The sequence below is a fragment of the Buteo buteo genome, chromosome 10, assembly GCF_964188355.1.
Source record: "Buteo buteo chromosome 10, bButBut1.hap1.1, whole genome shotgun sequence".
Classification (NCBI taxonomy): domain Eukaryota; kingdom Metazoa; phylum Chordata; class Aves; order Accipitriformes; family Accipitridae; genus Buteo; species Buteo buteo.
Genome location: NC_134180.1, coordinates 2,293,308 through 2,309,061, shown reverse-complemented (window position 1 = coordinate 2,309,061; position 15,754 = coordinate 2,293,308). Strand labels below are relative to the sequence as shown.

The 15,754-nt window shown below is 59.2% G+C and overlaps 1 protein-coding gene across 2 annotated transcripts; it reads left to right on the top strand.

The window, feature by feature from the left end:
* The first annotated feature begins 24 nt into the window (after positions 1-24).
* Positions 25-10,883, top strand: ARRDC2 (arrestin domain containing 2). Of its 2 annotated transcripts, none has more exons than XM_075037938.1 (8): positions 25-550; positions 7,034-7,100; positions 7,255-7,402; positions 7,743-7,845; positions 8,142-8,398; positions 8,746-8,905; positions 9,192-9,343; positions 9,434-10,883. In XM_075037938.1, the coding sequence occupies exons 1-8, from the start codon at positions 286-288 to the stop codon at positions 9,485-9,487; spliced, it is 1,206 nt and encodes a 401-aa protein (XP_074894039.1). In that variant the 5' UTR covers positions 25-285; the 3' UTR covers positions 9,488-10,883. The 2 variants fall into 2 exon arrangements, with proteins under 2 accessions (XP_074894039.1, XP_074894038.1); XM_075037937.1 differs by lacking the exon at positions 25-550 and adding an exon at positions 5,504-5,834.
* Positions 10,884-15,754: the final 4,871 nt, after the last annotated feature.

Genomic DNA, 15,754 nt, shown 5'->3' with positions numbered 1-15,754 from the left:
CTCGATTGGTTTAAAAACACGTCGCTTGCCTCCGCGGCCCCATCCTCGGCCCGACATCGGCCTCGCGCATGAGGTCAGCGCTAAAACATCACTGCAAAACAGGGTCTCGGTCCAAACCTGGGGAAGGTTAGGCCTGCAGGGTTGGGCCAGTTAGAAGCAGGGATAAATTAGGGGATCTCGGTGTAGCCTTTGCTCTTTCCTCCCCTCCCTGGAGGGCTGCACAGCTGCCTGTCCCAAGGTGGGGACCAGCCTCCTGGAGCTTCCGTATAAGCAGGGCCGGCAGCGATGCAGCTCCCGGGACGCATACGGAGCTTGGCGGTGAAGCTGGAGGACGGACAAGTGTGGGGCGCCTACGGCAGCGGGGAGCTGCTGCACGGCCGGGTGCAGCTGGAGCTACGCGGCACGCTGCGGCTACGGGCGCTGGAGGTGTATGCTCGCGGACGCGCTGTCACGCACTGGCTGGAGAGCCGCAGCATGGGGCTCAACATCGTCTACCATGACTACACAGCCTACCAGACCTTCCTGTACCGCCGCTGCCAGCTCATCCCTGGTAAGGCTGGAGGTATGGGGGTAGTTCTTTGCTCCAGGGCCTTGGGTTGGGACCCCCTTGGGCTGCAGGCATCCCCTCCGGGTGAACCTCTGCCCTGATGGGTGCTTGCCAACCCAAGCAGGGTTGTCCCTCTTGGACACCCTCTTTCTCACCTTTGCTGAGGGTTTCTCTGCTGCTGGTTTCTAGGAGGCTGCCTGCAAACTCGGAGCTGGTGAGCACGAAAAGAGTTGTGGCTTTTGTTCTGTTTGCACAGGGAAGTGCAAATAGAAGTGTCTGTTCGCAAGTGTGGAAAGAGCACTTAGTAGTTCAGCAAATATTTGTTTTCAGTTTCCTGATGCTGGGGCTGCATGCCCAGCTGTCAGGTTGCTTAGATCTACTGCAAGAGGACAAGCCACTTGAATTCTTTGTGTGGTTGGGATGAAATGATCCAGAGCCGAGGGACACGGGACATCTCAGCTGTCCATCTGCTCATTAACTCTGTCTTTTCTTATGAAAGTGCATGTCTTTTAACCTCCCCTCCAATGAGTTGTACAGTCATGGCTCTGTGGCTTTTTTTTTCCCTTTTCCCTGCTTCTGATGGCCTTGTTATTGCCTGTGACACAGTGTTATGGGCCGCCCAGCACTGGAAATGGCTGTAGGACTTCACTCATGCTGAGGGCATTTAATTGTGTCAGTGGCCAACTGCAACCCAGAAAGTGGTGCCAGCCCTAGCTGGCAAATGTAGAGGTTGCAGGAAGAAACTGGAGTGATTGGAAAGAGGACGTGAGCTGCCTTCCCAGAGATGTTCTTGTCTCTGGACTGCACTGGGGGGTCATATTTTCTATTTCTGGATGACTGTACCTTGTCATCTGCTCCAAACACCTGAATTACTCTGGAGTTTCTGTCTTTTGGCAGTGGCTCTTCCATTCTGTGGCTAAGGATGGCCCCTTTGCAGCTGCAACTGTGCTAAGTGCCCTGATTACAATTAAGGACATGGGAGAAGCCCTTGACCTGAACTCCAGCAGAGAAGGTCCTGAGCATTTGGTCACTGCAGTGGTTGGATGGTGTCCGCATTAGCTATAAGGTTACAGGGTGAGTTTTATTCCCCATTATCCCCGCAGTGAATGTCTGTAGGGAAGCCACAAGCTGCTGCGAGCATGTTTGGATTTTGCTGCTGGGATTGTGTATGATAAAAGCCCCTGGAGCCATCTGGAGAAGGGCGCTTGGCCAGGGGCTGGAGGAATTGCACGAGCTGCTCGGCCTCGCCAGCACCCTGCACTCCTGTAGCTTGGAGCTGATGGTTTCTGGCCCTCGCCTACAGCACGGGGCGAGTTGAACTGGGCTCCTTGGGGAGCAGAGAGCCTTGCCAGAACTTGTGGGCTGGGGTTTTATTGTCTCTGTCGATACGCGGATTCCTTTTCTGCTTTGTGAGAGGGACACGGGCACGTGATTGCAGGAGCGTTTTAAGGGAGTGAAGGCTGTGGGCTGCAGAGAAGCGCTGTTCCGCAGCCAAAATTGCTTCCTTCGGATCCCGCTGGGTCCTGCTCTGCCCCACCGTCCCCAACGGCAGCGTGAGGACCTTCCTGATGTCAGCTGGCGAGAAGCTGCTGAAAACGTGCCATCATCGGAAGGTCCCTGTGACTGCTCCCTTCTTGTTGCTTCTCGATGAGATCAACTGTGTCTGCATGGTGTTTAAAAAATGCAGGTTTTGTCATGGTAACAAGGCAGTGCAGAGGAGGGAAGCTAGGCAGAGATAAGAGCCCTCCCTTCTGCTCTCCTCTGAGCTGTGAGTTTATCTGCAGTTTCCTGGCAGGGTGGTAAGCGCTGGCACTGGGTTGCTGCGCTGTGGGACAAGAAAAAGGGTTAAAGAAAGATGTTCAGACTGCGTGGCAGGGCCATTAAATGTATATTGTGTAATCATCTTAGATAGGGAGCAGGAAGAGAGGAAAAGCTAGGGGTTTAATGGGCAAAGGCAAGGCAAGGAAGGCCCTGGAGAGAGAGCCCTAGGAAACATAAATGCTTTTTGTGCAGCGATCCCTTCTGTCCAGGGGTCCTGCAGCACTTCCCAGAGGTGTAGGTCCTGCCCCGCTGAGAGGCAAAGCAAGCCGTTTTATTTTCCTGGAGACATCCAGGAGAGTTATGGCACTTGGGCTAAGAGCACATCAGGGCTCTTGTTGCGTTGTGGGGTGGCCCTTGATCAGCACCTTAATCCTCCTACATACGCAACACTCGCAAATCCGGCAGGGACGGAGTTTATTCCTCAAGCTGGGAGCGTGCGCTTGTGCAAGGCTCTGCATTGTCCCGTCTTGTCCCCGTATTGGGTCAGGGTAGAGCTGCTGACTCGCCTTTTTACCTCCTGCATCCCCCTCTCTCTGGCTTCCCAGGGACCCTTGTGTGGCTCCAGGGTCAGTGGGGAGAAGCCACCGGGTCCCAGCAGCGGGTCAGGGATGGAGAAGCCCCTTCGGAGCCGGGGAGGGGTGTCAGCTCCTGTTGGGACCGGCTTAAGCCTGGCCAGACTCTAGGTGGGGCTGAAGAGTTGGAGATCTTCCCTCCACCGAGCCTGGCCTGGGTTTTAGTTGGGTTTGGGCACCCAGGAGCATTCCTGAATGGAAAGCCCTTGGCTGTGGTCCCACAGCCCCTGCACCTGGAGATCCCAGGAGAGAGGAGAGACCCTCTCCCGACGCTGGGGTCCCAAAGAGGTGAGAGAGGGGCTTCGCACCCCGCGTGGAGGCAATGAGGGGTAGCTGCGGACATCTCGTGCGGCTGACGCTGGGAGGGAGGTTTGCAGAGATTCTCATCCCGTGGGCGAAGGCTGAGTCACGGGCTGAGGGCTGTGTGCCGAAAAGCGGGAGGAGGAAGGTGCCATGAGCAGGATGCCATGCCTTGGCCCGGCCGAGGCTCCCACCCGTCTCGAGAGCCCCACCACCCCTAATGTCACCGTGCATCGCAACGGGGACACCAGGCACCTTCCCAGAGCTGGCGTCACCCGTTAACTCACGCTGTGACGTGCCTTTCTTCCTTCTTTCCCTCTCCCGTTGCTGTTGGGCTCCCTTTACAGAGTTTGCTATGATTCATGTTTGCTCGTGGCAGCAAATGGTCATGCACATAAAATAAAACACGGTCCCCTTCCCTTGGGGAGGGAGAGAGACAATTCCAGTTAGGCTTTGGAGACAGCTAAAGCTTTGCAAGGCTTCAGCCCAGCTCATTTTCAGTGGCTGAGATCAACCCAATTCAGCACAGCAGGTCCTGCCCAGCATGGCTGGGAGCAACTCAAAAATCCTCAAAACTTTGGTGGCCAAATGCTGAGTAACATTTTTAATGCCTGTTTTGTCTTATCCGCAGCCCATGCCCGGGGTGGAGAGCTCTGGTGCTCTGCAAATGTGACAATCATGACTAAAGTGGAAGTTTCTAAAGCTGATTAACCCTTTGGGGGGGCATAGACCCCTTTCTCCTCCTTTTTACAACATCTCGGGGCGCTGCTAATGGTGATGTCCGCCCTGAGAATCACCAGTTCCCAGTTTTCATGCTTTTACCCCAGCTGAGCACCGGCAGCAGCAGATGCTGCCGACAGAACGAGTCCCCACACCGTGCCTGCCTATGCAGGTGTAATTTGTCGCTGGGTTTTGGAGCGGCATCACACAAACCCCAGTACGAGCCGGTAGAAAACCAGCGCTCGCCTAGTTAAAAAGTGCAGGGAAGATGTATTGCTCACTCTGTAATTGCACAAGCTGAATGGGAGCCAGTTCTTGATTTCTTAGAAATAAGTGAAGCGATGTCCCAGACCAGTTTTCCCTTCGTCGCCAGTTGGCCTGGCCGCGCCGTGCGAGGAGCCCAGATCCAGTTGCAGCCTGTTCCGACCCCTGGGAACGGCTCTTGGGAAAGGAAGGACGTGGATCCGCGTGCGGCCCTTGGCCCTTTCCTGCGGGAACTGAAACCAAAGGGGCTGCTGCTCCGAGAGAGAAATCCCCCTGGCACAGCCGCTGGCTGTGACCCTGGGAACGGGGATTCTCCGGCCGGTGCCAAGGCTGTAGGTGGGATGGGACTGCAGGATGGGAGCTGGAGGGGGTTTTGGGGGTGCACCGAGCAACACCGCAGCAGACAGGGGGTTATCCACGGCAGGGCTGGAAGTGCTCAGCCCTGTGAACCGTCCTGCTCCCAGACCACCTTCCCGTGGGCTGACGCCCCTCGGGATGTCTTGGTGGCAGCATCAGGGTCGCGGGGCAGCTGGAGGAGCTGGGGACCTGCACTGGGATGGGACCCATGCTAGCACGGGATCCATGCTGGGATGGGACACATGCTGGGACGGGACCCACACTGGCATGGGACCCATGGTGGGATGGGACCCATGGTGGGACAGGACCCACGGTGGGACTGGACCCACGGTGGGACAGGACCCATGCTGCAACGGGACGCATGCTGGCATGGGACCCACGCTGGCACGGGACCCATGCTGAGACAGGACCCATGCTGGCATGGGACTCATGCTGGGACAGGACCCATGGTGGGACTGGACCCATGGTGGGACGAGACCCACGCTGGGACGGGACTCACGCTGGCATGGGACCCATGCTGGGACGGGACCCCCGCTGGGATGGGAACCCCGCTGGGATGGGACTCATACTGGGATGGGACCCACGCTGGGATGGGATCCATGCTGGGACAGGACCCACAGTGGGGCAGGACCCACGGTGGGACTGGATCCATGCTGGGACTGGACCCCCGCCGGGACGGGACCCCCGCCGGCATGGGGACCCCCGCCGTGCCCGGTCCCCCTCTGGACCACCCCCCCACGCCCCCCCAGCCGCCCCGGGAGCCCACGCCCGCAGCCCCCGGGGCCGGGAAGAGGCGGAGCCGGCCCGCACATGCTCTCTGCCTTGTTTTGCAGGGCCCCGGCGGGGCCGCCCCGTCCCGTCCCGTCCCGCCCCACCGGGGCCGCCCCCGGGGCGCGCCGGGGACTTAAAGCGCGGCGGCGGCGGCGGCGGTGGCGGTAGGGAGGGGGAGAAAAAAAAAAAAAAAAGGCTTCTCGCCATGATCTTCGACCGCCTTAAACGGTTCTTCATCGTCCTGGAGGCGACGGAAGGGGACGACCCGGTGGCTTTTAGCCCCGGGCAAGCGGTCTCGGGCCGCGTGGTGCTGGAACTGGCGGCGGCGGCGCGGCTGGGAGCCCTGAGGCTGCGGGCGATGGGCGCCGCCCGCGTCCACTGGACCGAGTCTCGCAGCGCCGGGTCCAGCACCGCTTACACGCAGAGCTACAGCGACCAGGTGGAGTTTCTCAGCCACCGCGACACGTTGCTGGCACCCCCAGGTACGGCAGACGCCCACCCGCGGGGTGCTCCCCTGTGCCGGTCGGCTCCGAGAGCGGGGGTGCACCGGAGACCCCCGCGAGCTGAAATAACGGGGGGGGTTTGGGGCAGCGTGGGGTGCTGCTGGGTGCTCCAGACACCCCAGCCGGCTGAAATCTGGGTGCTTTGGGACACCCCGGCTGCTGGGTGCGTGACACCCCAGCCGGCTGAAATCTGGGTGCTTTGGGACAGCCCGGCTGCTGGGTGCACAACGCCCCAAACAGCTGAAATCTGGGTGCCTTGGGACACCCTAGCCAGCTGAAATCTGGGTGCCTTGGGACACCCCAGCTGCTGGGTGCACAACGCCCCAAACAGCTAAAATCTGGGTGCCTTGGGACACCCTGGTTGCTGGGTGCATGATGCCCCAAACAGCTGAAATCTGGGTGCCTCGGGACACCCAGTTGCTGGGTGCGGCACCCCAACCAGCTGAAATCTGGGTGCGTGGGGAGGTTTAGGGTCTGGGTGCTCTGGGGACAGGGTGCATGGGTCCTCTGCAGACGCCTCAAACGCTGAGTGTACCCCGGGGTCCTGGGGTGTGCAACCAGACCCTGCTGCTCTGCAGGGCACCCCAGTTAGGGACTGGCCTCACACAAGACTCCCCCTTTTGCTGTGGGTGCTCTCCGGCAGGGAAGCGACGTTGGAAAACTCCTATGGAGGTTCAGGAGCTTGCTTTGAGCTGGCGGGGGTGGGTTGGACTGGCTGGTCCCCAGAGGTCCCTTCCAACCCCAGCTGCTCTGTGCAATGCGGGCAGGATGGGGGTGCAAACCTTGGGGGGCACAGGGGGCTTGGCTGGCAGCCCCCCCCCAGAGCTGCTCCTGGCTTGGCCGGGGACTTCTGGGCTCTCGCTCCGAAGCCACAGTGCAGGGTGGCTGCAGGATGAAGTGAGCCCACCTGGGGAAGCTGCCCAGCTCTCCGAGGACGTGCCCCTGCGTTGTGCGTGCCTGGAGACACGTGGAAAGCAGACAGTGCCCGGCACCCGCAGGACGTGCCCGGCTCTCATGTCACAGCTGTGGTAGTGCTGCTGCAGTTAAACCCTGGCAGAAATATTCCTGTGCCGTTGTGCTGTTCTTTTGCCGTGTACTGTACGTCTCCGCCACTGATTTGCCGAGGGAGGAAGTTCTGCAGGAGAGAGATAATAGTCTTAAATCTGTTTTGCCCACAGACAATGGTGAGGTCACCGTCCTGCAGGCAGGAAGGCACGAGTTCCCCTTCACCTTCCAGCTCCCCGAGTAAGTTGACTTTTTTTTGTTGTTGTTGCCTTAATGCAAAGGGGGTGAGGAGCCGCTTGGTGCGTGACACAGGTCCTGGGAGGGGGGACAGGGCACCTCAGAAATGAGATACTTTCAGCAAAGCCATTCTAAATTGCTCGTTGCTTACGCACAGGACCCTGGCTACCTCCTTCGAGGGAAAGCACGGCAGCGTCCGCTACTGGGTGAAAGCCAAACTGCACAGACCCTGGTCAACAGTGAAGAAAGCGAAGAAGGAGTTCACTGTGATTGAACCCATCGACATCAACACGCCTGCGCTGCTGGTGAGTTCCCCCTGCTCCACCTTGGGGCTGTGGCATCCAAAACTTCCTGGGAAGCCCACGGGGAAGGTGTCTGGCTCCCCTCCGGCATTACAATGTTGGCCTGATTTCCAGAGGGAATATTAGCCCCCCTGTAACTTGTGCCCTCCAGCATTACCTGGACTGGGTAGAGGCCATCTGTACTCTCCTAGTTCTTGGAAACTTTAATGCATTGCAACAGCATCTTGCATCAGATGCCTAAGAAGTTGCTGATGCTCCCCAGCAGGTTCTCAGCGCCAGGGAGGTGCTTGCTTTGAGTTTCATCCTTTCTTACTAAATAGCTTAAATATTTCCCTTTCTCCAGGCTCCCCAGGCAGGTGCTAAGGAGAAACTTGCTCGTGCCTGGTACTGCAATCGTGGCCAGGTTTCTGTGACTGCCAAGATTGACCGAAAAGGCTACACCCCCGGTGAGACGATGTGCTGGTGCCCTTGAACTTCTGCGGGCCCTGGGGTAGACCCTGGCGGGAGGGGCTTTGGGGTCACCGTGAGCCGGGCTCTTGACTTTTGGCACGAAATCGGTCAGAGAGCTTCAGTGTGTGCGCCTGATGTGGGCAGCCTCCTCAGGACAGGCTTCTGCTGGATTAAACCTTGTGCCTGCAGTGCCAGATAGCATGACCAACTCTTGGTGATCCTATGCAGGAATTCCTTGAGGCAGGACCCGGCTCCGTCTCCCTTCCTCCAACGTGTGCGTCTGTTTTGGTAGGTGAGGTCATCCCTATCTTTGCCGAGATCGACAACTGCACAAGCCGAGCGGTGGTGCCCAAGGCGGCCATCATCCAGACTCAGACCTTCATCGCTCGAGGCACCAAGAAGCAGAAGAAGTCGGTGGTGACCAGCATCGTCGGTGACTCCATTGCAGCAGGGAAGCGGGAAGTGTGGCACGGGCGGGCGCTGAAGATCCCACCGGTGGGTCCGTCCATCCTCCAGTGCCGCATCATCCAGGTGGAATACTCCCTGAAGGTGAGGGACCTCGCGGGGAGCATTGCAGGCGGCTCAGCTCAGTGTTGAGCCTTCCCCTTCTCACCAGAGCCGTGCTCCTTGTGCCCGCTTTGGGCCGGTGCAGAGATTTGGGGGCTGGTGATTTGTATGAGGTCTTGGGTTCTCCCCATTACCCTGTTGCGTGCTCTCCCCGTTGCCCCTCATGCACAGCACAAGGGCTCGTGCAGGAGCATTTGCATCTCCCTTTGCAGCCTGCTGCAAGAATTCCCTCTGGGCCAGCTCGAGCCAGTGCTCTGGGGAGATATCTGTCCCTCCGGACTGGGAAAACACCAACAGCTACGCTTCCCTGCTGTCTCTTGTGTCTGCAGGTTTGTGTGGATATTCCTGGGACATCCAAGCTGCTCCTTGAACTGCCGCTTGTCATCGGAACGATCCCGCTGCATCCGTTCGGGAGCCGCACATCCAGCGTCAGTAGCCAGTACAGCGTCAACCTGGACTGGCTGAGCACCATCCCGGAGCAGCCGGAGGGTGAGCGTCTCCCTCTCCCTGGGATCTGTCTGGGTGCTGCAAACCCTCCGGTCAACCCGCTCTGGAGAGCGAGGGGCAGAGCAAGTTCTCAACCGTGCCTCTTGCTCCAGGACCAGCTTTTGCTTTTTTACTTAATTTTTTTGGTTGGGGTGCTGCATCTCCTGGGTTCCTTCCCCAGGGAACTGGGAGGGTTTGGGAAAATAGTGGATTTGAAGCCCTTTTACCTGCATGCCTCCCATTAATGGAGAGTGTTTCCTATTCCCTGATGGTTCTCTCCTCTCTTCAGCTCCCCCTGAATACTCGGCAGTAGTGTCCAGCCCGGAGGCCGAGCAGAGCCTGGCTCCGCCGTGCCGCAGCGAACTTGGCGGCATCCTGGAAGGTCCCTTCTTCGCCTACATCCAGGAGTTTCGTTTCCGACCACCTCCGCTGTATTCGGAGGTAACAAATCCCCCTAGGCTGGGAGGGCTGGTGGAGGGGGCTGGGATGTACCCGCTGCCGAGGTTTTTGACTCTCAACTTGGTTTTGCAGATTGATCCAAACCCCCCTTCGGACAACATCCGTCCGCGCTGCATGACCTGTTGAGAGAAGCGCATCGGATGCTGTTGACAGCGTGGCGATCCCTTGGGATGGAAAGCTTGCACCCTTGCAGCACTTCGGTCTGGAAACGGGTCTGCGGTGGCCGTGAGACCGGAGCTCCTGCAGCACTGAGACCCCAGCCCCGCTCACTGCCCTCAATTCTTCTTGTCGTGACTGTCCCACGGACCGACATCAAGCGTGGTGTTGTGGACTCGTGCGTGGTAGGAGAACGTGTGAGACCCCGCGGCGTGGAGCGGCTCCGTGTATAGTTGGGCAGGATGCGGAGGGTTAATAACTGCCCCAGGATTTGGGGGTTCAAAGCAGGGATATTTGCTCTCCCCTTGCCTGCAGTGGCCGTGCTCTGGCAACTCCTGTCATGGAAAACAGGAGCTTGGAGGTGTTTCTCAGGATTACTAGCAAATATTTTAATGTTGCTCAGATTCGAGTCCTGTGGTGATGCAGGGGCAGCCCTTCTCCTGCAGTAGCTCACCAGGATTGCGGTTCCCTAACAAAGTAAAAGGCCTTTTCTGGCCAGATGAAGCAGAGACTTTTTCCACTGCTGATAATCTTTGCCATGAGCCTGGTGATGCCTGCAGGGAGAACGGTTTGAGCTAGTCTACCAAAACCGTAAAGGCTTCCATGGGCTGTTACCGGGGCAGAGGACTTGGGGGATGAATCTACCATCTGTGGCAGCGTTTTGGTGCCGTTTACCAAGAACAGAAGGGCTGGTTCCTGTGTGTCAGCACCAAACCTGCACAACGTGCTGATGCCTCCCCCGTGACGGGGCTGGAACCGTCCCCCAAACTGCGGTCGTACCACCACGGGGGTGTTGGAGCTGTGTGGCTCTGGCATCTCCCTGGTGGCCAAGGAGATGAGAAGGAAGCCCGGTCCGAGACTGGTGGCAGCCACAAAAGCTGATGGGAGATGTGGAGTTGAAATGAGTCCTTCAGGGCCAAAAGTCCTGCTCAGGACAGGCTTGATCCTGTGCCCGTAGAGGGGTCGGTGGCCCCGGCGCGGTGAGGACACAGCAGCAACCTGTGCCCACCAGTGTGGGAACCGGTGAGCCGGGTGTTGTAGCAAGGACCGCTCGAGCATAGGTGCCAGGAGCCGACCCCGCTCACTCCGGCATGACCTGAGCAGAGTTTGGGTGCTGAGGACCTTTGCATTCCCTCACTGAGACAATCCTGCCCGCGAGGCTGCTCGCTTCCCCACGCACAACCAAAGCCAAGCGTGCCTTAGCCTTTGTGCTGGGGCCGCGCTCTGCTCGCTGGGGATTGCTCAGATGATTTTTTTTTTTTTTTTTGTATGTGTGAACACTTTTATAATGACCACTCTTGTCTCTATTCTTTTTGTACGACTTCTTGTTGGGGAATTTTTGTTTGAAATAAATTCTTTAAACCCAGATGTTGCTTGGATATTTTTCTGTTGCTCTCTTTCTCCTTCCCATTGCCTGGAGCCGTGCAGCTCATGTGGCTGGCGGGAGCGGGAGTGATCCCTCCCTTCGCTTCATCGCCCTGCGGGCACCCAGCTCCACCCTGCGCCCAGATCTCACTCTACACTGGGATTAACTGGATTGATCCCCTGTGCTCGGAGCCCCGCTGCCCTGCCTGGATGTCAGGCTCCCCCAGTGAGTGCCGGGAGCAGTGCTCCATGCCGTGCCTCCGGCTCCTCCACCTCCGTACAGGTTTGGCCCTTTTCCCGTCACCGATTTAGCAGGGCTGCAAGCGATCCTGTTGTATTTTTCCACGCTCGCTTCCTATTTGTGTCTGGGCTATCGGAGGACAGACATGCCTGGCAGGGACCCGGCAGGTCCAACCGGGAACCGGGACGCTCCCGCAGTGGCTCGGTCATTCCCAAGAAGGCTTGGGATCAGCCTCACGCTGTGCCGGCTGGGAACGGCTGCTGCCGTGCAGGAAGAGCAGGGAGGCTCCTTCACCTGCTTCCTTGGGTTGGGATTTGGGTTTTTAACAGCATTTCTGTGCTCCACATCTCTGCTGAGCACAGCAAATCTTGGCACGGGCAAAGCAAGGCTTGAGTCAGGGCTTAAGTTATGTCTTCCACAGACTGTGCTGTTTTAAAAATATTGCCACTGGAATGTGATTATTTTTTTTTTCCCTTCCCCCCCCCCCTTTTTTTTTTTTGTTGTTGTTGTTTGCTGAGCTGCTCAGCGCCGTGGCTGTGTCGGAGCACGTGCTTCTGTGGTGGGCCAGGCGCTTGGCCGCAGCCCAGCGAGATAACTCGTCCCCGCGTTTGCCTGCAAGAACCCGGTGCTTGTGCAACCTTTATTCAAATCTGATTTTTCTTTGGCATCCCCAGCCACACTGAGTAATCTTCCTCGGAATAGGATTAACCGGCCTCGCAGTGAATTTGTTTGCATCCTGGTTCGGGAAGATGCGTGCCCGGATCCACCGCTCGCGGTAGCGGCGGCCGGTGCTGCGTGGCTTGGCGGTTTAGCCACGCTGGGGCTTTTTCGGTGGCATCAGAGAGGGCACGAACCACAGATCCGCTGCAACCCCCCCTGGTTAAAGAAGCCTCCGAAGGAAACCCTGTGATCAGCCCCCCCACCCCGGGGGGCCAGCGTGCAGCCAACCTCCGCCACGCCGCGGCACGGCACAAGGGAGCCATTCTACGCCGGCAAACGCCGAGCGGCAGAGACGGCCGGGGGCCGCTGGTCAGACCCTGATCATCTGCCCCAGCTGCACAAGGGGCTGCTTATTCCCAAAGCCAGAGGGGGAGGCGAGCTGCCGAGCACCCCGTCCGTCCCACTGTACTTTTCTGGGAAAGCACGTCACGCCGGGAGGGTGACAGCCACGGGACACGCTATGCCAGCCTGGGGATTCCAGCGCTGGTGGGCACCGCTCCCGGTCCCCACATGGGAGGGATCTTTCCAGCGCGAATTCTTGCAAATGCCTCCAGGTTTTTTTCCTCGCAAAGCCGGACAGTAGTGCAGTGAGGCAGGGGGGGCACAGCCGGTTTGGGTCTCTTGCCAGTAAAGGGCTGCGCTCCTGAATCCCAGAGGGGGCTAAAAATACCTTGTCTGGATATTTGGAGCCGGGGGTGAGACCCAGACCCCCCCCGGGCAGTGCTTTTGCAACCACTGGTAGTGCTGCCAGTGCTCCCACCAACCTTCTGCTGTTTATCTTCCCCGGCTCCAAAGTCCTTACTGAACAGCCCGAGCTGTTCTCCTGTTTATTGGCACAGGGGGGGGATTTGGGGCACGTGGGGTCTCCCTGGGGGTCTGCTGAACCCGGACAGCCACGTGCGGTGATGCCGGCCACGGCACGGAGACCCGAAGCCGGGCGGGAGATGTGTTACGCAATTACAGTGCTGGGAGTATTTATAGCTCTTGGCTCGGCGTGTTGGAAAATGCTTCCCAGACCACCCAGCAAAATCTGCTCCTTCTGAGGGGCATGGAAACACACACCACCCCCCCCCACTCCCACCCCACTCGACCCCTCTCTCTTTTCCTTTTTGCCCTTCAGTCCCAAAAACGTGTGGGACCTCTCTACCCCAGGTGCTGGGGTGCCAGGACCCCCCCCATTGCAGCTCAGAGCAGGGGCAGCAGCGCGTTGCAGGGGGCTGCTCCTTCTCCCCCAGCTCTCCCCGTCTCCGGAGGATGCTCAGTCCCGGCACGGCGGAACGGTGGTCTTCGCTCGAGGCTGTTGTCCTCTGGTGGAGGGTCAGTGGTGTGTGGGGGGGGGTCGGTCAGAGCGGCCGTGCCGCGGGGAGGGTGACACGCGAAGCTCGTGGCCGTCCCGGCGCTGGCAGGGACAGAATGTGCCGGCGCCGGCGCAGCCTTGCAAGGGCCAGGGATTAGCTGCACGGCTGCTGCCTCCTGGCCCGGGCACCGGTCCAGCTCCCAAAACAAGAGCCGCCTTCCCCCATCCCAGCTGGGCTGAGCCCCGCAGGGTGCAGCTCGCCCTAGAACACCCACCATGGGGGCAGCAGGGGCTGGTCTTTTTGCAGGAGGGGTGGTCAGCCGGGATAAATCTGGATTTTTGCCCAAATGGGGATGCCCCACTCAGTGGGGATGCACCGTCCAGATTCAGCATCTTTGCAGCCGACGGGACGGCAACACGCCGGGGAGCAGCGAGTCGGTGCCGATGGGTGCTGAGGAGCATGGGGACCTGCTCGTCCCCAGATTACGGGACTCACGCTGTGCCAGCAGGTCCTGGAGCCCCTCAGGGACACACATTCAGCCCCCTGCTTTGGTTTTGCTCCAACCTCCAGCACTGCAAAAGTACCAGGGCTGCGAACGGCACTGCTTAACCCTGGCAGCATCGCCGGGGTCCCCCTTCACGCGGCAGTGCCGGAGCTCTGCCGGAGCGCCGGGAAGCAGCCGTGCACCCTGACATGCCGGGGCGGCATCGCGGCCGTCCTCCGCCTGCTGACTCAGCCGCCTGTTTGCCGGAGCTGCTCCCACCCACGGAAACCGCAGGCAAAGTCCCCGCATCCCCGTGCTGGGGCTTTCCACGCCGGCTCAACAGGAATCGCAGCTTTTTCCCAGAGCAGTGACGGAGCCGGTGCAGGCAGCGAGCCCTTCCAGGTGCAGGGGAAGACCTGCAGAGAAACCAGGGTCGGTTTATGCCAAAAACCAGGGTCTGGAGCAGCTGGATGGACACGTTTCGTGTGCCATGTGTCCTGTCCCTGGCAGCATCGTGGCGGTGCGAACGGGCATCAGGGTGGTCACCGAGAAGCCCCACAAGCCCCGGTGGCGGGTGCTACCGGTGCCGGGTTTGCCACAGGGCCAGCTGATGCCACAGGCTGCCGGGAGCAAACCACCGCCTTTATTCACTATATCAAACCCAACCTCTTGTTTTGGTGGGGCTGACCTCCCCCGTTTGGGGTCCCTCGCTGTGAGGCTGCCCGGCCTCTCACGCGGTCACCGCTCCCTCCCTTGGGCAATGGAAAATTTTTATGACTTTTTGACTTTTATCCAGTTGTTTGGGAGCGAGGAAGGAGCCGGGCGCCGCGCACAAACATGTCTATGTATAAACAGCAGAGACTGCGCGGGAGGATGGAGCTGCCGGCGCCGGGTGCCAGCAGGGACCCTCCCCACCGAGCTGGGTGTCCCCGCTCCTACCGGGACCCAGAGCCATCCCCATGCGGACGCAAATATTTTGGCTTTCTTCAAAAAAACAACAACACTAAAAAAAAATATCCCCCTCCCGAGTCATCGGACGGCGGCGCGTGATGTGTTGGCACACAAACAGGGCCCGTGGGGATGGTGCTGGCCCGGCTTGGGGCCACGGCACGGCTCCCACGCCGGCACGCGGGGACGGGCTGGGATTTACGGGTGACACGGCCGTGCCCTGTACCAGGGACGTGACGCGATGGGACTTTGCTCCCAGCATCGCTCCCCACCGTGACCGCGTTTGCCATCTCTCCCGGCCGCTGCTTCGCAAATCACGCCGAAAACTCCGTCCTGTGCGGGGTGCCTGTCCCCTGCCACGTCTAGGGGGAACGCGGCGCGGTGGCATCCCGCAGCCCGACCACCGCATCTCCCCGCGGCTAAAACCTTGCTCGCACCGGAGCATCTGGCACCAGGGAGGATGTGAGCGTGCTGGTGGGGACACAGCTGTCCCCTGCCGAAAAGGCAAGGACTGGGGGGGGCCGTCACCCCTGCTGCTCCCCGTCCCCCACCATCTCACCCCGCTCCCAGGGCAGGTCCTGAATGGGGCAACCCTGGCAAACCCTATGGCTCCGGTCATCCCCATCTGCTCCCCAATCTCAAAATCTCCAGAAATAGGGTCATGCTCCTTTTTTCTTCCCCTTTTCCCCCCACCCCTGCAAGAAGCAGCAGTTTTGAGCTGGTTTCAGAAAAAAAAAAAACCTTGAGCCAAACCCAGTTTGGAGGCAAGGAAGGCTCCGAGCCAGCTTGCAGAGACACCCATACATCACCAGGAGCTTGCAATTAAACCCCCTCCCCATTTACCGACCTCGTTAGCAAGCCTGCACCCAATTACTTTTAAATGCAAGGATTTATATGAAGCAGGGAGAGGGATTTTTCTGTTAAGCAGCTGTGTAAATGCCACCGTATCCCGGCACTGCGATGGAGACAGTGATAGCCTGGGGGGGTCCCAGCCGGTTGGAGGTGGCCGGGGCTCCACTAAACGGTCCTGGGGGGCCCCAAGCCGGTTCACTCCGCTTTCCCGGCGGTTTTGTATGTGAAAAAATGAGGGAAAGTCAATCTGCTTGCAAAGAGCTAGTAAACACCAGGAGAGCAGATTTAAGGCGGGGGGGGGGGCTATTGCTCTTGGTCCTGTGTTTATT